Source organism: Trachurus trachurus (assembly GCF_905171665.1).
Source record: "Trachurus trachurus genome assembly, chromosome: 6".
NCBI classification, from domain to species: Eukaryota; Metazoa; Chordata; class Actinopteri; order Carangiformes; family Carangidae; genus Trachurus; species Trachurus trachurus.
In genome coordinates, this window is record NC_139897.1 from 19365792 (window position 1) to 19389064 (window position 23273).

At 43.3% G+C, this 23273-nt stretch overlaps 2 protein-coding genes across 2 annotated transcripts in view; one reads left to right on the forward strand and one right to left on the reverse strand.

Moving 5' to 3' along the window:
- The window catches only part of brsk2a (BR serine/threonine kinase 2a), a gene marked incomplete at both ends in the record, with an annotated part of 152645 nt that extends 148802 nt beyond the window's left edge, over positions 1 to 3843 (forward strand). The window contains one exon of the mRNA XM_083973198.1: positions 3627 to 3843. Coding sequence (XP_083829324.1) covers positions 3627 to 3843 — 217 coding nt within the window. The remainder of the gene's footprint in view (positions 1 to 3626) is intronic.
- Positions 3844 to 6983: 3140 nt separating this feature from the next.
- Positions 6984 to 23273, reverse strand: part of abtb2b (ankyrin repeat and BTB (POZ) domain containing 2b) — a 42563-nt gene continuing 26273 nt past the window's right edge. The window contains exons 2-17 of the mRNA XM_083973315.1: positions 22497 to 22646; positions 19288 to 19498; positions 13841 to 13993; positions 13119 to 13284; positions 12858 to 12947; positions 12571 to 12672; positions 12195 to 12291; positions 11229 to 11364; positions 10506 to 10783; positions 10227 to 10405; positions 10027 to 10132; positions 9502 to 9604; positions 9327 to 9414; positions 9100 to 9168; positions 8290 to 8403; positions 6984 to 8171 (exon numbers count right to left, since the gene is read on the reverse strand). Of these exons, the coding sequence (XP_083829441.1) occupies positions 7938 to 8171; positions 8290 to 8403; positions 9100 to 9168; positions 9327 to 9414; positions 9502 to 9604; positions 10027 to 10132; positions 10227 to 10405; positions 10506 to 10783; positions 11229 to 11364; positions 12195 to 12291; positions 12571 to 12672; positions 12858 to 12947; positions 13119 to 13284; positions 13841 to 13993; positions 19288 to 19498; positions 22497 to 22646 (2276 nt within the window). The 3' untranslated portion in view covers positions 6984 to 7937. The remainder of the gene's footprint in view (positions 8172 to 8289; positions 8404 to 9099; positions 9169 to 9326; positions 9415 to 9501; positions 9605 to 10026; positions 10133 to 10226; positions 10406 to 10505; positions 10784 to 11228; positions 11365 to 12194; positions 12292 to 12570; positions 12673 to 12857; positions 12948 to 13118; positions 13285 to 13840; positions 13994 to 19287; positions 19499 to 22496; positions 22647 to 23273) is intronic.

Here is a 23273-nt window from a genome sequence, read left to right on the forward strand (position 1 = left end):
AAACCTCTTCACCTTTACCCCCACCGCCTCATCCGCTCATCCCACCCCTCTGACAAACACCTTCTCACCGCTGAAGCTACGCTAAATCCTGCCCTCCTCTTCCCCCCTTTCGTGCTTGAAATCCCCCCCCGAGTCACTCAGCTTCTCGAAGCATCTCCCTCTGCATGCCGGCGCCTCGCTGCCATGAAATAGTGGGAGTTGCTCTCAAGCACCGACCGACCGACCGCGGGTCAAAATGTTGTCTCGTTGCCCTGGCGCTGAAGATTAGGAGTAGAGGTAGAGGGGAAGCTGCTGATTCGCATTCTGTTACTCCTACTTCCCAAGACTGATCGTTGGAGCTTGTCACCATGGCAACAACACTGCACCTCAACGCGCTCCCACAATGCACCGCACCGAGACAGAGACACCGACACCACACCTGACAAGCGATCTCTCTTGCTCTTTCTCTCCCTCTCTTTACGCCTGTTAAGTAGTCCCCCCTGTCCCCCTGTCCACTGGCCTCAATCGGCTCCTCTAAATACAGCATACAGATGCAAAACCTCTGTCGGCTAACCTCAAACACCACCTAACTCTTTACCCAGTGGACTTCATGGCAATACTAGAACCTCCCTCCTTCTTCCTGTCTGTCTTCTCATTGATCACGGGGTCGACTCCCTGAACCCTGTCTTCCACCTCTGGGCTGTGTCCACTTCTCCCTCAGAAAAAGAAGAGAGAAATAAGGGATCTACTCCTCCCTGTCTGCTCTCTGCGTGTCCTTCCATGTGAATCAATGGCTGTGTTTGTGTGTGTGTGTGGCTATCCTCTTGACAACAGCTCCACCTGCTGCTCAGACCGGGCAACACCATCAGCTTGAAATTATGCCACTCGTATCAGGAGGAGGTGTTCGTTTGTTGTTTTCTGTAGATATCTGCTCCATCCCGAATAACTAACATACAAGATGGATTTGTGTGATTGAATGGAGCGATCTCTTGTCGCGTGCATGTTTGTGTCTTTCATTCTCCCTTTTTAAATCCATTTTCCAGCTAAATGTCTGATGGAGCTTATTAAACAGATACTTAGCCGTCACAGAGCTGTGGTGTTGTGCGTTGTGTGTTGCTGTTCTGGAAGTGAATAGTGTGAGGTGTATCTCTCCTGACACTCCTCCTCATTGGCATTCAGTCAGTCACGACAGCTGTTAACGATATTTGTTTTGATATTTAACAGCCTGTTCAAATGTTGCCGTGGCTTAGTAAGTTTAGCAATTACCTCTGATTGTGTATATTGTTGAGCTAATTAACAGGCTGAGATGTGGGAAGGGTAAAATTAGAATCAAATCAGGTTTTAATGACTGCTGTGTGTTTTTCTTTCTGTGCAGCAGAGGTGACAACATAAAAGTGAAATTTAGACTGTAGCCTAGAGAGTATGAGAAAATAGTTCTTAGGGATATAGCAAAGCTTTTAAAGAAAGGTCAGTCGAAGTGTAGTTCATGCCTTCACATTGAGAGTATCAACGGATATAATATGAATCTGAAAGCAGGTCAATGGGTGATTGAAAGCTTTGTTAAACTTAATTTCCCCCACCCTTCTGTCTTTCCTTTGACCTAACACACCTTCAGTGCCCCCTGACCACAGAGCCTTTCAGAGGAAACAGCAGCAAGTCTCTGTAATTAAGAACAGAGATGGCTTTGCATACCAATGTGTGTCAAACAAAAGGCTTTCATCAGGTCCTGGTCATTGTGTTCCTTAATCACCATTAAGAGCAGCATACCTGGAAGCCCAGCTTAGGAAGACAAGAGAAGGGCGGAACAATAAAAGGAGTAGAGTAGAAGGACGTAGCACAGACACACAGGAGAGTGGTACAAGAGGACGGTGTCTCTGGTCTATTGAGCGTCTGAGATCATTTAGTTTCAGGAGGATCCTGCACATTTTTGAAAATGTGCAGATTGGTGCTGGAGTGAAGTGAAAACATGAGACAGGATAGAAGGAACATTAGGGGGAAGTTGGCTGCAACCATTTTCCAGCTGGATAATGGAGCAGTCAAAACCAACCGTGGCACATTCATACATGCATATGCACACAAACACACACACAACACATGCACACACATAGACAAACAGTATTTAAAATGCTTAGATGAAGTCGGTCCTAATCTCCATGCCTCTGCAGACACACTGCCAGTGTATACAAATTGTCTGGCTTTTTAACTCAAACTAACCACAGAAGAGATTCCAGTTTTCAATACCCTTACATTAAGTGCTGATACACAGACCATTCCAGTGTGTGTGTGTGTGTGTGTGTGTGTGTGTGTGTGTGTGTGTGTGTGTTTGTTTGTTTTGTAATCTGTGCAGCACCCCCTACCCCTACTGATGTTGTCACTGTTCATTTTTCGGCCCACAGGACTCTACATATTGTGCAAATGGCTTCTTCTGTCTAGTGTTCAGAAACAGTGCTGCCATTTGTGTGACTAATACTTCCCAGAGATGTGCTGTGTGTGTGTGTGCGTGTGCGCACCATTAACAAAAACAGCACTGACTCTTTATTTGCTCGATTTCTCATGTTTTGGCGTCTTTACCACTCCGCCTACCTGCAGTGAGACCATTAAGATCCTGCAGAAAAAAAGTGAGCATGTTTAGCCGCATGCATTTTATCCGTTTTTATAGCAATCCAACAGTTATGATGTGGCATTTAGCATCCACATATCTTGTTCAGTTGAAGTTGAAACATTATTTCTGACCTTAATGCAACTCATCACAGCTTTGACTCGTGAAATCTCATGAGCTGGATTTTTTTCTTCTTCTTCTTATTATTTCAAAGTAGTAGCACAAGGTGATGCAACCAACCCGGGTGTGTGTGTGTGTGTGTGTGTGTGTGTGTATTGAGCTGAAGTGTAAAACTCAACTCTGAACTCAAGACACGTGTAGATTAAAGGTTGTCTCTTTGCTCCAGACAGATTTCTAGGTCCAAACAGTGACTCGATGAGACATCATCTGATTAACTGAGGTTCAAGTTCCCCTCCTGCTCTTTAATGATGTCTGCAAAAACTTCAAAAGAAAATCATAAGTTTGACAAAAGCAGAGGAGGAGACACTGACATATTTTTCTGAATCCTTCAAGGACAACTCCGGGCTTTCTCATTGTCCTCTTTCCATCATCTGTGTTAGTGTTGGCTGCTCAGACCTGCTTGAGCACACAGATGACACACCACGCTTTTTCTTTTTTCTTTTGTGCAGCCAACCACAGTTTATATGATTAAGAATTTTACTGTACTATCAGTTCAAGACGAGTCTATATTTATTTGCTGTCATCTCTAGTTTTTGTTGGAATGGCTACTTGTCTGTTTTCATTGGTCGTGCTATAACAAAAGCATGTTTTTACGGGAGCTCAGACATCCCATGGTCTCCGTCGTGGCTGCTCCGGCAGAACTCATCCCTCGCTGTGTCTGTCTGGTCCTCCTCTCCGTTCTCCTCCTCCTCCTCCTCCTCCTCCTCCTCTTCCTCCTTCACCTCTGCTTGCTCTGTCTCACTTGCAGTCGTGTCTCTCTCCTGTGAACCCCATTGTTCATTAGTTTGTTTGTTCTCTTTCTTCTCTCTTCTCCCCTCCCCTATTTTTTTTTATGTCCTCTTCTCTTCCCGTCTGTGTACCTAGGCAGCCCATTGAGTAACTTCTTTGACGTAATTAAACAACTTTTTTCAGACGAGAAGAACGGACAGGTGCCCTACCCCCCTGGCACGCCCTCCAAGCACTGCCCCTCGCCCATGCACGCCCGGAGGCACGAGCCAGAAAGTAATGACACCAAAAGCCCGGCCGCTGGCCGAGAAAGACCCAAGTTGTCGATGGCGTCTTTGGGGACACAGGAGGAGTCTTAAACTGAGACACTGTGTAGTCCAGCCAGCGCATAAACCCATCCCAGTATCACTATAAGCCAGCGGCACAGAGAGAATATTCTATCTGTACAAAGCTAGATGTATATAATCATTTATGGACATTTCTTTTTGTATAAAATGACTTTATATAGATAGAAATATATTAAGAGAATCAAAGTGATATTTTACAAACAGCATACTGCACCTACACGACAAACACACCTCACTTCATCCATTCCTCTTTTCATCACCCACTCAGTGTTCACCATTATCATCCCCCTCTCCACCCCACCCAACCGTACTGTTTTCTTTTCCTGCTCCCTTGCTGCTAACCTGTATGATGACCTGACTTATTTCTGATACCAGGGATTATCCAGAAAACCTATTAAGCCCCTCCTCCTGCTCCCTGCTCCGTTCGCCCTCCCTTCACCACCGCCCCTCTGCCACCACCACCTACAACTACAACTACAACTACAACAACAACAACCACCCCCCCCCCCCCCAAGCGTGCCGGGAGAGACGGACATTTGTTGACGGAGGACTGCTTTTAGAGGTGCGCTCAGAAAAGGGTGGTGTGTGTGTGTGAGGGATGCAGGGGGGGAGTTACCATGGAAACAGATCCTTCACGCAGACTTCTACCTTCAACCTTCATCTCCCTCTGCACCCCTTCTACACCTCTGTCAGCCATCAGTAGTCGTTGAACATACCTTTAGTGTACCCCACTCATGTTAAGAACACACAAACACACACACGTGCACAATTCATCCACACACACAAGAACGCACACTTTCCCACCCCCAACAACCCCCCCCACCCCAACCCCCGTTTTCCTGTTTTTTCGAGCTCAAGGTGCACTGACTAATTGGAAAACAAGCATTTTACAACAAGACACCACATACGAACAACAACAAAAAACAAAAAACATATACATGCATACATGCACAGGTTCAGTATGCACAAAAAACTCTGGGATGGATTAACAAGAACATGAACAACAACAATAACAACAACAAAAAGAAGACATGCAGAAAAAAAACTGACTGATTCAGAGGAGGAGAGAAGGGGGAGGAGTTTTGTGGAAAGCCCAAACAGCCGACGCAGATGCTTGCTGGATTGTATTTGTTTGCTTTTTAATGTACTTTCTTTGTCAAGAAACTGGGTTTAAAATACTAATTGACTTCATTAGACTTAATACTATTGCTGCAAATGGACTGGAATTGTGATTTCAGAGAGGAGCGGGGTGTGAGCAGAACAGGGCAGCGGGGGCAGTGGGGAAGATAATATGATAGTATAGGGTTGGGGGGAGGGACGTGGGTGGGTATGTGGGTATTTAAAATGAATGATCTATTCTGTTGTACAGACTGATATCATTTCTTATGTAAAAAAAAAAGAAGAAATATCTAGTGGTGACACTATGCTTAGATACCATAGGGACAGGTTGGTAAACCTGCGCCTGCCACATACTGTTATTTTAAATTCTTCTGTGTATTTTTGTTACATGATCATTTCTGTCTTTGTTTGATTGACCTAATACTGATTCCAAACATTCCTGTTCCCTGTTATCTGCGGCACTTTGTCTATGGTTTTCCATTCATACCTCTCTCTTAGTCTCACTTACCAGCAGTAGGAGTACAGGAACAAAAAAAACAATGACATGATAAATGCAATTGTGGATATTTTTGTATTTTTGTCCTTATTTATTCATGTTTGTTCATCTCACTGTTTGGATTCCTAATTTATTATTACTTGGCTATTTATATGAACAAAGCTGTTAGGTCAGTTGAATGTTATTTATTACCCTCTTGTGTGTTCGTAAATGGGGCAACATTTTAAGAAAAAAACAGACTTTCTTTTCTTTTGTTTTGGTCTGACAGAATTATGTGAACATTGACAAGTCACAAATTCTCATTTGCCTGACCTCTCTGTTGAGGGAGCAAGAACTTGTGGGAACTCTTGGGAAAAAACGATTTACCAGTAATTTAAGAATGTAGACTTAGCCTCTTTTTGGAGAGGGAATACGCTCTTCTATCGATATTTGTCAGTTTCATATTATTGTGCGTGTAGGCCAGGCCTGAGGAGAAGGACACCACAGATCCCAGTCGACTTCTTCTCTTTGTAAATAGACAGACAAACCTTGGGGGTTGATTGTCTTCTCAACCATGCTGGGGATTCCTGCTCTATGCTTTTAGCTTGTATTGCTGTGTGCATGTCAAACATGAGCTTTTCTTTGCATGGCTTTAGTGTTAATGTCCCATGCCAAAACTCACTCCTTCTCTCAGCCTTCATCAATTCTCTCTCCACAAAACTACCTTTATAACGTTTTAAATTTCCCCTTCTGTCCCTTACTTTTTGCCCTCTGTTTTATTTCTGGCCTTCTTTTTGTTTTCTTATTGTCCCCTTGCTCCTGCTGATCTTTCCCTTCCTCCTCCTCCTCTTATCTTGTGCACAAAGTTTTTGAACGATGCTTCCTTTACTCTGTACCTCTCTCTGGAAGGCTCAGAGGTCTGGGCTCTCTCTACTCGAAGTAGAAGAGGCACAGGGAGGGGATATCAATACTACAAACGCAAAGCAATACCCTATTGTTCACCCTCCTTTCTGTTTTCTACAATGGGAAGCTAGCAGCACTAAGGACATCCAATGATTCTGAGGTCCAGAGCGGCCTTTTGACAGAGCAGGAACAAAACTTACTGATGTAATCCCCATATAACATAACTGTGAGCATCTTCAGTGCTGAAACAAATAAACTCATTCAGTTATGGTGTGTTTGTTTTCCTTTTTCCTCCATGTATGGGTAAGTGCACTCCTTTAAAGAATTGTTAATAGTGTTGTAAAGCTGCTGTGACTTTATAGCACAGAAGATTTATGTAGTGCATCGTTTCACCATCCCAGCAATTCCTGTAATTGTGTGTTGTTTTTTATTCGCACATGTAAGGACTTCCATGTTTAGGTTTGTGCCATTGCAAGTCTGATTTTTTCCCTTATTCCAGGTGAGTCTTTACCAATTCACAACCAGATGACCAACAAGCGGTTTGGAATAGTTAGTGTCAGAAAAAACGACCAGGTTTGTAAGCCAGTTTATTACAATAATCAGCACTGAAACAGAACTTATATAGTTCAAATCCAATGTTAGATTCTGTTGCTGTACCTGTGTAGAAGCATTTAACCTCAGCATACATAAGCTTAATTAACTGTTGTCTAAGTGTACCTGGAAAAACAACAGCTACACAAAACCATTTTGAAAAACAATAATATTAATAATTTCCTTGGATTACAAACAAAATAAAAAGGGAACACCCCGTTAAATACTCTCACATCTTTTTTTTCTCATTAAATAGAAAAGGTCCATCCCACTCTTCAATAAGTGTTGTTTCTCCGGTTGTACTCTTTTTTAAAAATAGAAAATAAAAACATACATAAAAAGTACATTTGTTAATCCAGAATTTACATTACAATGTTGGAGGCACTTCGTCCACCTCCTTCCTCCCACTCTGCATTATTAGTTGAAATGGGACAAAGCCAAAAGTCCAGCATGGCTGCCTCACTTGATTCTATAATAGATGCTTCAGTCTATTAACACTTTACATAGCTTCAGTCAGAACCAGGAGGTGCCACTGATCCCAATCCTCCGAGGCAATAATTGCTATTGCCAGCTTTGTTCATTAGAGGGCAGCATTGTGTCATGATTCAGAGTTGCCACCTGTTGCATCCATCTGTTGCTTCTCCAGTTAAGCTTCCTGAGCCTCGGAGAAAAGCATCACATTGTCCAGTTTTCTTCTTCAAAAACATGCTGTACACTGCAATAAATGTCAAGATGGAGTGCTTGGCAGAAAAACACTGAATTGACTGCAGAGCGTAATCTAACTGCTGCCAAATGTTTCACTGATCTGTGTCCCAGTGTCAAAGTAATGTGGAAGTTGCTTATTACACAAGCCGGGATCAGATTCTACTGAGAAAACATCTGTACTCCAACCATTTAGTCATCCCTATAAAAAGATCTGATCCTGTGTCAAGTGATAAAAGGAAACTTCCGCTCAAACGCTGCCATATTCTTCCACTTATTTCTGTCCTCTCTCTTCTCAGCATCCGTTCTGTTGTCCTCAGACTCTGGAGGTGACGTAGAGAGAGCGTAGTCGTTGAGCCAGGGTGGCCTCCAGCTCCTCCAGAGGTGAGTCTCCCCTGCTGTGAACCAGCGTGGAGGTGGAACTGTTCCCTTGTCGGGCTGCCGGGGGTCCCAACAGCAGCGTCCTGAAACCCTCTCTCTCCAGCAGAGCGGGCATCTGCTGTAAGAAGTAGCCTTCACAGAATGAGCTCAGCTCCAAAGAACCATGAGCCTGAAAAAGACAGGACAATGTAACGGTCATGTATTGTTGCCACATAAAAATAGATATGATTTACAGTGTAACATCATGTAGTTTTGTGTATCTCATCGCATTTAAGTATAAATGTTACCTTGGCTGTCTTGTAGATGCTGACTGCGTTATCCAGGTTGATGTGACGAGAACAGATGAGTTCACAGTGTCTTTGTAGTGCCCCCAGCTGGAAGAGACTGGCTGCTGACAACAACTGCAGGAGAAAAGAGAAGCATGTGTCAACACCAGGGCTACACTCACTGTCATGGCAATGAGTTAACACAAGAAAAGTCAAAGCATAGACATAGCATAACTGTGTTGCTTTTTATACTTTGCTCTAACATTATATAACATTTTGCTCACCTATGTTAAAGCAGAAAGATAAACACAGACATAAATATTCCTAGTTTTGCCAAATGATGTAATTAATTTATTTGAAAATCAATTAGTTTAAAATAAAAGTGAAGGTTGAGCTTCTTGTTCCAAGAGTTAAACACCGTCTCAGTTTACCTCCTTTTCAAACTTTGACCTGCTGTGATCACAATAGTTTTGTATGCGAGCAGCTTAACATTTAGTGTTATGTGAGTGTAATCATCATTTAACTGTGTGAACACAAATTAAATTTTTTCCTGAAGTGGAATTCACAGCATCAGCAAAGATAAAAATCTAGCTGCTCTCACTGAGTGGAAAACAACTGCATAGAAGCAGGTGGAAGGACAAAGCTAGCCTGGAAGCTGAAGCTGGTTCTTATTTTTCTTTACAGTGTGTGTAGTGGAGTGTCATATAGGCTATTCATTAGACTCCAGTTCAACACACACGTTTCTATGGCAAAAACTTTACAAAAACAATGATTTACAAAACTCTTTCACACAAGTGTCCATAGAGTTGGTGTGTATTCAGTGATTCGCACCTCCAATAAGTCAGACACGTTAGTTTTCAGCGACTCTGTTCCTCCACAGTACAGATATGACATCATCATCTGCAGAAAGGTCATAAGTCAGAACAATAGTACACAGTACACATTCATAGTACAAACATATTATCTTTGTCTTCAGTTTTTCCCATCAACCTTAATTCACTATCACACCATAAATGAGACAGTATTTATAGGAAACAGGGGAGGAGTGTTTTAATTACCTGGAAAATGCTGTACTGGATGTCACTGATCTCAACCTCCTTGTTGGGGCTTCCATCTGGTCCAGAGGACGCCAGCAGAGTCTTGAACCTGAAAGAAAACATGAATGTTACTCAGAGCCCTTCGGGAGTGAGGTAATGTTTTTGGTTTGCCCAATGTGAACATGTCTGCACTCACCTGTCAGATGCAGTGATCAGCAGAACCTTGTGACCATAGAACGGTTTCCCTTCCACCATAAATGTTACATCTGACATCTCCCGGTTGTTCAGGAAGTGGGGATCTGCAGAAAACAAACAAACAGAGCCTCCTTATAACTCTAGTCATGTTTCTAAAGCAGAGTTAACACATTCAAGTTGATTTCCAGGCAGCCCCACCCAAAGCAAATCCACTTCACTATTCCCTTGTTCAAGCTTTTCAATTCTGAGGATTTGCTACTTGTCTTTGTTTTATATGATAGTAAACTGAACATTTGGACACAAAACAAGTACATTACTTTAAAAAGTTAGGGTGGACATTGTATTTTCTGGCATTTGATTTTATACACTAAATGATTATGTATTGACCAAGAAAAAATCAGGACATTAGTCAATAATGAGGCTCTGACACCATTTAAGAGTGACAACATAAAGCCATTACAGTGTTCCACTCTGAAGCACTGAGCCATGTCTGTTCATATGCATGTAAGAATCATAGTTTCCTTACCCAACTGTGCTGAAAGAGTTGCCTTCATTTCAGGGACGGCTGGAAGGGGTGCTGGGCCAAAACAGTGACTAAAAATAGCCGCCAACTGCTGGATAATGGCATCATTCTGAAAGAAAACGAACAGGGAGGAGGCCATTATATCACAAGAAAACATGAGGAGGAAGAGAAGCAGAAATACGAAGGTCTGAGTTTGACGCTACCTTGGTGGTACGTAAGATATTAAACATGAGGGGCAGGCCTGTGGTGACCAGCTCCTCACAGTAGTCCTCTTCCCTGATGGTGGTGAACTCTCTGAGGAGGGAGAGGGTGACCCCCGCCCGGGACTGCTGCTGGGCACAACGCAGAGATTCTAGCCACACATGTAGTTTCCATGGTACGCCTGGTTGAGAAAGAAGGGGATTATTTTTTGTTTGTTTTTTTGTCAATGTATGCACAGTCTGAGAAGTAAACCCATGATCTTTTTGCTACTTGATAGTTACCCATAGCTCGTAGCTCCATGGTGACATCCAGGTAGCCGTGCTCAGCGCTGTAGTAGCTGGCCTCTTGCAGAGCCTTCATCCTGGCCTTGCAGAGCCGGGGTATGCCCACCTCTGGCAGGGCCCCAGGGCCGGAGGAAGGAGTAGGGAGGGGGGAGAGAGGGATGAAAGGGCAGATCCCTGCCTCCTCACCCTCCACCCCCTCAGCTAAGATCTCCTCCAGAGACAGGACGTCCTCTTTGACTTGCTGGGGCTGAGTCAGTAGCTTTCTCAGCACGTTCCTGGCAAGATAAATATGAGGAAGGAGGAGGGCAGAAAGAGGACATGCAAAGGAGGAAGGAAAAGGACAAAGAAAGTACAAAAGCATAAATAACTGGAACCCATACATTCATTTCTGTGACCCAGCGCCCTCCCCTCTGATTACATAATCCATCACTCTCACTTTGGAATGTGAAGTGTTGAGTCTACATTGTGTTCACACATACACATAGGGAACAGGTGGAGAGAGGTTTACACCACCAAATTGTGTTCAAAGACAGATGCACTCCCAACAGACACTGAACTCCCCTTTCATAAGCTCATACTTTTATGGACTTCAAGTTCATCACAGGATAAAAAGGAATGAATCACTAAAAGCTCAGATGTGGACTCAGGTTCAGTATGATATGACTAACGTTACTTCTGTTACGTTCTTCTCTGCAGTTCAATGTACTGTTGGACCCATACCTGTGTCCATGTGCGGCGGCGTGACTGAAGCAGTTCATGTCTTCGTAGAGAGAGGACGTGAGGGCGTTTCCATCATGGGTCTTTGATAAGGGGTCAGCACCTCGTGCCAGAAGCAAACTCACCATCTCATAGTTGCCTGGGAAGGACATGAATAGTCAATTATATACAGAGACGGCTCCATAACACATTTAAAAGTGATATTTTCTTCAGTATCCTCCACAAATATCTTCAGTTTGCACAACCATACTTGAGGTGTCATGTTTTTTTCCCCTACCAATGTTTCAAACTTGTTTCTGTTAGTTTTGGTGTTTCCTGTGATTCCTTTTTTTATGTGTTGGTGCATTTATACTCTAGATGTCTGCCTTCTTGTTTTATTACACTTGGTGCTGCGACGGTTCAATTTTGCCCCGAGGATCAATGAAGCTTTACCATGCTTTTTCAAACAAGGAAACCCATTTATATTGAGCACTGTTTACATACTGTCATTGCTGCTATGTGCAGCATGTGTCTCTTTCACTAGTGCTATGTGTGGCTTTCAGATGATCCCACAGAGGAATGCTGCCCAGAGGCTTCTAAATAACCACAGGCAGCACTCTGCTCCTCACTGTGCCTTCATTCACCCTTGCATTTCCTCGTTCCTGCTGCAGCCCGTGTGTCACTCACAGCTCAGTCCTGTGTTACTCTCGGTGGTCTGTTGGAAAACTATTACATACTACTTTGTATTTGTCAGTTGTTATTAGATGTTTTGCTACATGTTATTACAGAGGCTCTCATCCATTCATCTTTTCATTTGATTGACCCTATTGCAGATTTGCTGCCTGTATAATTTAGGAGCAATTTAGTAGTGAAGTAGTAATTTAGCTCCTATAAATCAGATTGGGACACAGACCCACTGAGTTCTCTAACATCAGCTGTGCCTGGTTGCACTGTGTGTGAGAATGTGTGTGTGCATGTGTGTTTGCCCACCTGCTGCCGAGGCCAGCTGCAATGGGGTGTCTGCCGTGCTCTCCTGTCCGTTGCGGACTGCGGCCCCCTCCACATTGGCCCCTGCATCCAAAAGGAGCTGTAGAGACACACCACATCTGTTATATTAAGCAATGTTTGACATCCTGTAACTTATTTATGGCCTGACCCCTGACCTCACATTTGTCAAACCACTTTTCAAAGGATTAACATTATATCCACAGTTAGCCTGGGACAGGGTAGGATAAAATGCATTTATTGTGCACATGTAGCAGAACAGTAGAAAGTACCCCGGCCCGGTCACACCGCATGTCAAACAATGGTGTTTCTACACAAGTTACATCTGGTGAGTTTCAAATGTGCGTCTTGTGTTTCCAACCTGTACGACGGAGATGTGTCCGTGCAGCACAGCAAAAGTGAGGGCCGCCCAGTGTCGACTATCAGGATGCACAGACGGGTGCTTTGGGGAGCATGGTGGAACCTGTCAGCACAGGACAAATCAGTGTTACAGGCCATGATCATGCACAAAAACATAAAAAAAGACAGCCTCTGTGAATTTAGGTGCTTTAAAATGGATATAACCCCTGAGGGAATCTGTAGAAGTATACATAAAGTGTAGCATTTGAATAAATCTGTCGAAATCTGAAATTGTTTAAGCATATGTACCGCCACATCAAGGTTGGCCCCAGCATCGATCAACATCTGGACTAAGGCCTCATCTCCAGCTGCGCAGGCATACATCAGAGGGGTCATTCCCTGAATCATGAACACAAAAAAAGTGCAATGAATAGATCAAAAAGGAGAAATAAATTTATGAAGAAGGGTTTTAAAATGGCTTTTGGATGTGCTTCCCCATGTATTTCTCTGCAGTTATCCACTCAACATACATCAAACATAAAGACAAGACATATACTGTATGTGCAGTACCTGGTCATCCATGCTGTTGACCCCGTCTGGCCCCAGCAGATCAATGGCTTGACCTATGAGGTCTGTGCGTCCACAGTTGAGCATCCGGAAACCCAAGTCTAGATGGAATTTGTCTGTGGCAGCTCTGGAGTCCAGACGCTTGAAGGAGCTAAAGCAACACTCAGGTCTGTTGGAGACGAGGACAGAGGGAGAGAAGGACAATGAACGACCGCTTCACCTTCGTTTGTGAGAGGTAACTGAGTCTGAGGAGACACACATCTGTTCTCCACTCAATTACAAATTAAACACAAGACGCTGGGAGCGAAAATCATTTGTTTCAACCTTCTTATTTTTGAATATGATGCTTTCCTTTAAAAATAATGGTACGCTTCATGAGAGGGTTAGTTAGCCACATTACAGCAGAGGCAAAACATTAATTCATCTACAGTTTGGGAAACCTGTTGGTGAGAACCAATTAAATTACAAATCTGTAGTTCATCGGATCAAAGGAAATTTGGAAGCACAAAGCTGACTGAGAAATTACATTTTGTTTCATCACCACAAATTAGATTAACTTCATAAACACACATTATCGCTATTATCAGAGGACACTGATAAGGTTTAGACTTAAAACGTCTTGTTTCTGTGAGGGCTCATATCAGTGTGTGCAGTTTTCTAACAAGTTTAAAAATGAAGTATGATGCAGTATTCCTACTGTGTGTTATGTGTGTGTTTTCATTTACTTCAGCTGTCTTGGTTCACAGTCCAGTCCAGGAAGGAGGAGGCGGGCGGTCTGTCTGACATCATCGCTGTCCACCAACAGACTCTTGCGATGCTCAGCGTGAACTATGGCCACTCTCATCCACTCCATCAGAGGTGGCAGCAGCAGGAATGGCCTGTGAAGAAAAAAACAAAACAATTGATGATTCAACTTCTACCTATATCTGGTACAATAAGAACTGCTACAATCCCAATAAGGTGACAGACATTTGTTTCCAACTAGAATGTCGGTATGCTTCCCTGTAATAAAGCACTGATTTCAAATGAACTCTCTGTTGTATTGGACCAAATAAGACAGTGCTGAGTGGAACATTTCTCCAACAGTCACGACTCAGTTATGTTGAGAGGGAACTCATAAATTGTTTTCAACCAGATGACTTATGCGGCAGTCTGGCTGTGCTTCCTCCCAACGTTGACCAGGACACAGTGAGTCACCTTTAAACACACCCACACATATGACACTGCACAGAGCACCTCACTTCATCCCATCACACATACCTGCTTGCTTTCGCATACCATGCACAGTTTAACTTCTCCTTTAAGGTCATCATACGTGCAAACACACACGCCCAGTTGACAGATGCGCGCATGTATAAATGACGAGTGTTTACATGTTGGTTGCCAGGTTGGATTGTTAAGCAGCAGCAGCTCTCTCTGCTCATAATCTATGACTGAAGATGGGAACAGAACGATGACTTAATATGCGCTGTGGCTTGATAAACAACATGCGGCAGTGGTTTCTGAATAATCAGCCTATTTTTAAAACAGCTGGAGCACAAAAGGTTGAGATAAACAAAAAAGGTGCAGCACCCTGCCGTTGTCATAGACAATTTCTAAGATCTAAACAGTGGGAAAACAAACTAAGAAAATGAGAAGTAACTAGAAGAAACAGAAGCAGTTAGAGAGCTAAAATTAGAACTGACTGACACGATGGACCTGAGCCTGAGGGAACAAGAGAAAATGTCATTAACGGGAGACGCAGCGAGGTAAACATGAGTGGAGGAATAGAAGAGAGCAGAACACTAAGTCTGCTGTGGTATTTGTGAACGTGGCATTCTGAAAGTCATCTGGATTATTTGATTACTCTTTTTTTCCTTCTTGCCTCACTCCCGCTCTCTCACACCTATTCTTCTGAATCCAATTAGAAACCTTCGGTGATATAGCCATCTGCACCGCCACGTCTAGCCAGTTATCTGGTATTAATCCCTTGTTATTTGTGCCTTTCTCTTGCCATATGTGCATAGAATGTGCCTGTAAACAATGACACATTGAGAGTGTTATTGTTGTTTGCTTTTGATCTTATGAAGCCTCAGTGTTAATGATTGTTTGAACACTGCCTGTGTTATCTTGAGTTACTAAAGCTGCCTCGCTCCTGCTGTGATGTTATTCTTATCAGTGGCCTCACCTTTGTTCTGGGAAGATGCATATCATGAATACAGATGGAGGGGAAAAGAATGAGCAGTACACCAGCATACAGCACTGTGGCGTGCACGCTATAGGGATTATAGTTACTGTTAATGAGCATTGGGACCACTGCAGTGCCATATATTCTCCTCACAATGTTTACTTTAAGCAGCTACCTGTGGTTTCCTATACAGCTGCACTCTCTATCATTCATCACCACTTCCTTTAGAACATGTAATGAAGTGGATCTCTAATCTATTTTATGTCATTTCATCTCAAGGTTTCAGAAAGTGAACACTGGATCTTTTAAAACTCTGTTTTATGTAACACGTACTTGAATTGAATAATAATTCAACCCAACACAAATGCAAACTTTTTCTAACAGGCTGTTAAAAGCTTTTCATAAGTGGGCAAGGTAAAAAGTGAATTACCAAAGAGATGGTTAATGTATTCAATTTGGTTTGTAGGCAGATAAAGAGATAAATAAACCTGTTTTGTTTTCATATTTTGTATTAATGAATCTCATGTGGATATTCTATCATTAAGGTTTTGAAATGACTTATCTAATATAAATGAGACTTCCTTTTTCTATGAACCTGCAGATACCCTGCTGTTCATTTACTCTATTTTATCTGTTCTACAGTATCTTCTGTCACTCTGACAAGACAGTTAACAAGCAGACAATGGGTGATTGGCTGGAGGTAGAGGGAACTGTTAAAATGGAGCTGATATAGGGATGGGTTGAGTGTTTGGAAAAGAGCTGGGAGAGGGGGGTTGGGTGGCAGTCATTAGCAGTTTGTGGATAGTGCTGTGGCCGTTGATTGATAAGAAAGCCTTAGTCCTGAGGAGAGGAGGAGTAGTGGGTTTGGGAATCAAAGTTTATACCTACGTTAATGGCCTGCACTCAACACAAATTGAACTGTGTGCGTCTGTTCGTTCATGTGCACATTTGGGCATGTCTCTTTATATGTCCTTCCTGAAGCCACAAGGCATCCTCTCTGCTACTTTACCTTGCCTCCAGGCATGTATGCAGCACTGGCACTAATCCAGCTCTAAAGCTGCTTCAGTCAACCGTGTCCAGCTTTTAACACTTAACGCACATTGATCCGTCAGATTTTCTGTGCTTCACTTTATCAATCAGCATTTCACAGCCTGTGTTGCAGAGAAATCAAAATTCTCTGCATAAGGAAGGTGGTGTTTTCCTTTAATGGCCTGAAACAGCGGTTTTCCAATGAAATACTTTTGTGTGCGTGTGTAGCTATACTCAAAAATGTACATCAACTGAGGCCATATGTGCATGCGCACCTTTGCCAGTGGCCCACAACAGTAGACAGATGGAGCATGCCTGTACCATTACCCACATAGCCTCTATCCCACAATTCATCTTTCCTTCTTTTTTCAACCCTTTCTCCCTGTATCTCTGACCCCTATGTCTGGGTTATGCCCCTCAGCATGAAACAGAAACTTCAGCTCCAGAGCACGAGTGAAACATCAAAGCAGAGACGCTTGTTATCACTGAAACTGGATAGCACTTCTGGCTAGCCTACTGACCCAACATGTTAAAGTTGCACACTGGGAACAGTGGGATACGGACGCACACAGACATACATGCACACCCCGCCCCCCACTGCCACCTGGCCGGTCATAAAAATGACAGTCGGCTCAAATTGTGGTCAGGTGTGTTTGAACTCTAACCTGTCCAACATGAAAAGAAAAAGGTTTTTTTTGTTCCCCCAGGAGGCAACATCACACACGCTGCACTGGCCTTATATGCTCTGTGTGTCCTATAACCTGAGGCCAGTGTGTCTGAGTTTACACTGTAAGAAACTTCAATTAGATCTCGAAGCAGACCCCATTACAGACTGCAAAGGGTCAAGGTTAACCACTGATCTCGAGTCAGATTACTCTCATAAAGACTCCATATAGGGGGGGATGTAACCATATCGGATGCATCTGTGGTTAGAAGTAAGCTCCACTGGCTGCTTCTTATCACAGTAACACATCTATCCATTAGCGCTGCCTCCCATCTACTGAAGGAAGCAGAGTGGTTGGGGTGGTCTATTTAGAGGGGGATTTGGCAGTGCTTCTTTTTGCTGCTGAGACTTGTGATTTTACCATTAAACTAGATTGGCCAATAACTTTCAGTACTAATAAATGTATTTTTCTACACTGTGGCATAAGGAGGCACACAAACACTGGTGGCTGTTCTCCCACACCCCATGCAGTCTAATACTCCGATTCAAGATCATCACTCACAACTATAAGCACCAGCTTTACAGGATCATAACAAAAAGGGCGTCTCTCGTAGTTTCAAGGATTCTGCAATAACACTCTCACCAGACTCCCCTATAATGTTTGATGATGTGGCCCACACAGATTTGGTGGTTTTGGGTTTCCACCAAAGATTTTATAAAGCTTTCAATAGAGGGTGAGCCAAAGAGATGGAGAGGCCCCATTGAAGGAGAGAAGTTTGTAGCATTACCATGCACTCAAAATGTAATCACTACCAGGTTTGCATTGCCGTTTCCTCTGCCACCTGAGTCTGTCCTGCATGTACAACATTCACAGACTGCACACGCACAGAGCGGCATGTAACGATACAGGCACACGGAGATGTCTAGAAAGAAAACCAGAATGTTGCAGATGTTCCGAGGTAGACATCATAACGGGATGCTAAATCATTTCATCCTGCGAACATAAACCAGGCTGATATACACCCGACATCAAAAACATCTGAGGACTTGGAAGAAACAGCCGGGATAAGAAAAAAGAGGGGCGTATATTTGCAGTTCTGTTCCCTTTGATGCTAATGAGGAACCCACCTTAGCTCACTCACACTGTGTCTGTTCATTATTAAATGTATAAGAGCCAGCTGGCTCTGTGTGCATGCATGTCCGCATGTGTCTTTGTGTGTGTGTGTTTGGATGAGAGAAGATGCAGAAGCCCTCAAAATGCCTTCAACCTGTGAACACACTTAAGTGGGCGATGCATCTCATTTATATGCATGAGTGTCACCTTTAGACAGGCCGCCATATATCAGTTTAAAAAGTGTAATTGACCTTTACACATAGCAAAACACTCCCTACTGATATTTTAACATAGTTGCTCTGGGACACACACCTACACATCTGGGAGAAAAGTAGTTGCAGACTGCCCATTCATCTGTGCTCAGGTCTCACAGAAAAACTTCACACACTCAGTTTGTAATTGTGACCTTTGGCTGCACATAACTTTCGTAAACCCAAAGTTTTAAAAACTTTAATCAGTTTAGGAGGAGATGCAACCCAGTTCACTCTGGGGGTTTTTCTTGGTTAAGAGTTGCATCATGTTTTGGGTTTTTACAGAAAGCAAAGTAAAGTAACTACTAACTGAACTCAAGCGACCGGTTGTGATGCTTAAAGAATAAGGATCTAAATTATTTTAACTATTTGTCTTGGAAAATTACCATAACTTATCTAGACAGACAACCTAAGGTAGATCTGAGGAGTCTCTAACAGAATTACAGACCATTAGCACCTCCTTAGTCGCTTAAACCACCAGCCTTCAGCCTAATTCACACTCTGTGGTGTGTAATTCGCCCCTCTATCAGACTAACATTAGCACCTGGAAGCTATTGCTTACCTGTAATTTACCTACAGAAAATTAACACTTCAATGAACAGAGGAGAAGGCTATGGGAATGCCTGAGAAAGACAGGTGGTCTGCTGTGTGCTTGATTAGAATGTAGGTGTCAATTTCTCAAATTAGAGCTTAGCGTATTTGAGTTTGTGTAAGTGCAGAGCTACAGAGCTGGTGTTAATTAAATTTTTGTCAACCTCATGAGCCAAATCAGATCCTCCCAAGCAACAGATTCGATTAGGAAAACAAAACAAAGCATAACATGAACATGAAGAGAAAAAGGAAGATTAGAAAGTAATGAAACTGATTTTCTGAGGGTACAGTACCTCCAAAAACGAACACCACTGATATTTAAATGTAAAATCTAAAAAGTCATGCATGACTCCCACCTCTCCTTGCTAAGTGCCATGCGTGGGGGATCTAAGTTGGGATTCTCCATGGACTCCATTTGTGGGCAACGCAGGAAGTAGTAGAGGGTGTGGAGGGCGTCAGGCGACCAGGACACGGGCTGCTGGGGACGGGCGTGGCGGGCTGGACTCAGCCCCGGGCGCACTGCGCTCAGACGCTGCATGTGATGCATTGCACGGGACACCAAGTCACCTGGAAAAACGGAAATATGATTAGATAGTTAAGAAGAAATTTTATTTCTAACCACGTGCCAGAACACAAAAGTTCCCTGGAGTGGTTTCAGGAGTATTCACACACTAAACAAATGTCAAGAGGCACAAACTACAAGTTTAACACCAGACATCAGAATAAACACTGTGGGCTGCCAATCAAAATGGGTTTCCCCTTCTACTAAACCACTTTACGCTTTACTCATTCCTCTCCCTCAGTGTCTCTAGCGGTATTTACCATTAGCAGTGTCATTATCAGTAAGCACAGCCAGACGGCCAGTCTAAATAACCATTTATCTTTAATCACTGAAGGAGTTAATGGGGTAACAAACAGTTGATTACAGTCTCTAATGAACCGCTCAACTGTTTCTGTATCGACACTGTTCAGTCGCTGTACTCCGCCGGGAAAAACAGAAAGTATAGGTTTGTGTCACATGATAGAATCGAGGTTAAGCCAAAATTTGTCTCAACCACCACTTCTGGGGAAACACCGCCTTGGGCTTTCCAACCTACAGTGTCAGGAAAGTACACAAAGCTGCGGTGAAATCAAATTACTGTATATACAGTGCGTTTTAGCCTACACAGACACTGGTGGAACACAGAAGACTTAACATCAATAGAGATTGTAGATGGTTGGTGCTAGAGGAGTCAAACAAAGAGACAAAATGTAAGTCATCACAGGGCTGTGGATGTGGAGGAGGGGAAGAGAGGGGCAGCAGAGCGGAGGAAGACCAGGTTGAACTTGGGATTGTGTAACGGTCATTTAGTGTAATTACCCCAGGGTTAATTTCTAACCAGATTACTGTGCCTAGGGGGCTGCATGGGGGCCAAGGTTGGGAATTCTAGCAGCGTGAGTGTGTATGTGTGTGTCTTTATTAGGAGGTTTGAGGCACTTCGAGGGGGGTTAGATTGGAGAGACCCTCCCAAAACAGACCCCACTTAAGTCTGAAGGGCCTCCTTTGTGTTAACCACCACCAGCAGTCCCTCCAGGAGGTCTCCCAGGAATTCCTGCCCAAGATGGAGAGCCTCTCCCTGGCTTTCCAGCACATGTTTTGCCCTGAGGCTCAACTGAGCTCCAGGGGTCAGAGGGATATGAAATACTAGATTACAGCTGATACTGGAGTCTCTGTGAAAGCCTGGAAAATAAGTAAACTGTGACATGACAGCTTTTTCAATACATACTGACTGAATGGACCTCTCAGGTCAAAGTTGCGAGATAATAAAAAGTTTCAAACAATAAGATAATTCGAAGCGGGCGGTTATACTGTCAGCCAATTTAAACACAAACATGTTTAACCACGTCTTCATCTGGACTCTGTTTGACCCCGGATTTCTAATTGGTTTTATGGGCTTAGGCACAAAGCTCACTTGATTTGGGGTCGGTAAAATCTTGATTGGTAATATTTCCCTTGGTTTAGCGGATGGTTAGACACTCACAGTTTCCCACAGCTGGTGGGAGACCACCACAGAGCTGAAAATGAAACATTCAAGTGTGTCTGAAGACAAGTTTCAGGCAATTGGTTACACTATATTTCCAACAATTTTGGAGATCCAGCAGACATGTCCACCATGCTGCCATCCATTATCCATCATGTTTATGTATGCTGTGTCTGTGTGTCTGGCCAAGTCCAGTCTGAAGATCCAGCAGAACTGAGCAGCCTAGTACAGATGCCCCTGTGTCTGACTGGTCTGGTCTCGTGGGCTCAGATCAGAGTGCCAAGCCCTCTGTGTTTTTGTTGTGTGTATGGATATCAGTTAACACACTTCTGTGTGTGTTTGTAGGCGTGAATGAGTCTGAGGGATGCCAGCCCTGCCCAGACCAGCCCACCTTCACACCACCACAGCGATGTGGCATAAAGAGACCACTGAGTAAGAGTCAGAAAGAGCGTGTCTGTGTTTGAGAGTGTGTGTACACTTTCTTAATGCCTCACTAACGGCGGTGGTGTATGAACGTGGCCTTGTGCTGGAGGAACAAATGGCGGAGTGTTAGCTCGTTTGGAGGAGGAAACCTACCCCTGCTCTAACCAACACTGATCTCCATCCCTCCTCCTCTCAGTCTGCCCCAGCAAACTCACTCCTCACCTTTCCATCATTTGCCCTGACGCCCCACCCCCAACATCTATACCCTACTTCACCCACTACTACTGTACTTAATCCTCAAACTTCATTTCCTACCTTTCCAACTGCTATCTGTGCACCCCCTTATTCTGTCTTATTCTCACCATTTACTGACCGACTGAAACTCTCCATCATCGGCCAACTCCATCTCAACTTGCAGTCTAAACAAACCTCATGTACAGTAGAGTACAGTGTGTGGGCATCAAACACGGACATCAAGATGTTGAGTTGTAAAGATATAAATTCAGGTCTCTGAAAGAACCTATCTGTCTGTCTTATTAACTATCCAGTGCAAATGAGAACAACGGGGAAGTCTTAGCATTTCCCTTCGTTAACTAACTTGACTGGGTAATTTAGTAGTAGGTAGTTTGTGTTTGTGTACCTGATGAATACTGCTTAGCAAACAAACCAGGGACGTACAATATGCTATCAGAGTTATTCCATATGTAGATAATCTATTGCATTTCTTATTTTTAGAAGAGACCGTTTTCACAAGCACAAGACGGGGCTTGTCATGAGACAGAGAGTGATAAAAAAAAACAACAAAGTGATTTTATTATCTCTGCTTGGCACTTGGCTGCCTGAAATAAATAGTTTTTTTTTTTCCTGGCAGAGAAAAGGTTTATCATTTCCCAGAGCCAGCCAACAGTGTGGGAATGACAAGGTGTGTTTAAAAAATGTTCAGAATATGGGCGAGTACTTTAAAAATGACTATAAGTTTATTGAGTCTGAGGGTGTTCACTGGTCTGTTTTAACAAGATTTTCTAAAAGAGCTCAGAGGAATTTAATAGATTAAATATATAAAGTGAAACAGCCTGTTAATATAAAGTATTACAGACTCTGTCACACTATTCTGTACTCACTGAGTTCAGAAATGCTGCCCACACAGGTAGCGAGCAAGGACTGTTCCAGGGTCCTCAGCTCCAGCTGGGCATAGGCATCCTCCCTGCTGTCCACAGACGTCTGCTGGTTCTCTGTGTAGGGACTGAAATGGGCCGGCAGAGACAAAACACCTACAGAGACAAAAACAAAGAGAGAATGGCATTCAGGATTAACGTGATAAGTTTGTGAAACATGAAAACAAACCTCCAAGACCTCAGCGACATATCCAGTCTCACTGCTCCCGCAGAAGCTCCTAAAAACAATTGCTGAGGTGGTATTTACAGAGGGAATTTATAATGCTGGTAACATGTAATCCACACCGCTGAGGGCAAATAAACACACAAGGGAACGTGAGCCTTGCTCTCAACACAATCAGGAAAATAAACAGTGACGTCAGGCTAATACAAACAACACAAACGCAGACTGCATCAGACACAGACCAAGGCCTCACAGAAAGAATACATTGACTAGTAGGCTACTATAGTCAGTGTCACATTAGTGCAGACATTTTGCTTTAATATCATAAAAATATGGTTAAAGTAGATGCATGACGGTTAAAGGTGATATGACTGCAGTGTATAACATCTTTACAGTTTGGCATAGGTTTCCTTTAGGATGCCATCAATCAACAGTGTGCTGAGGACCACCAGCAGGCCAGGACTCCAACAACTCCTTCTCTGACCTTTTCTTTTACACTAAAACACCCTGAGACTAACAAAACAAACAAATCAGATTTTTTTTAAAGAACAAGGAATAGC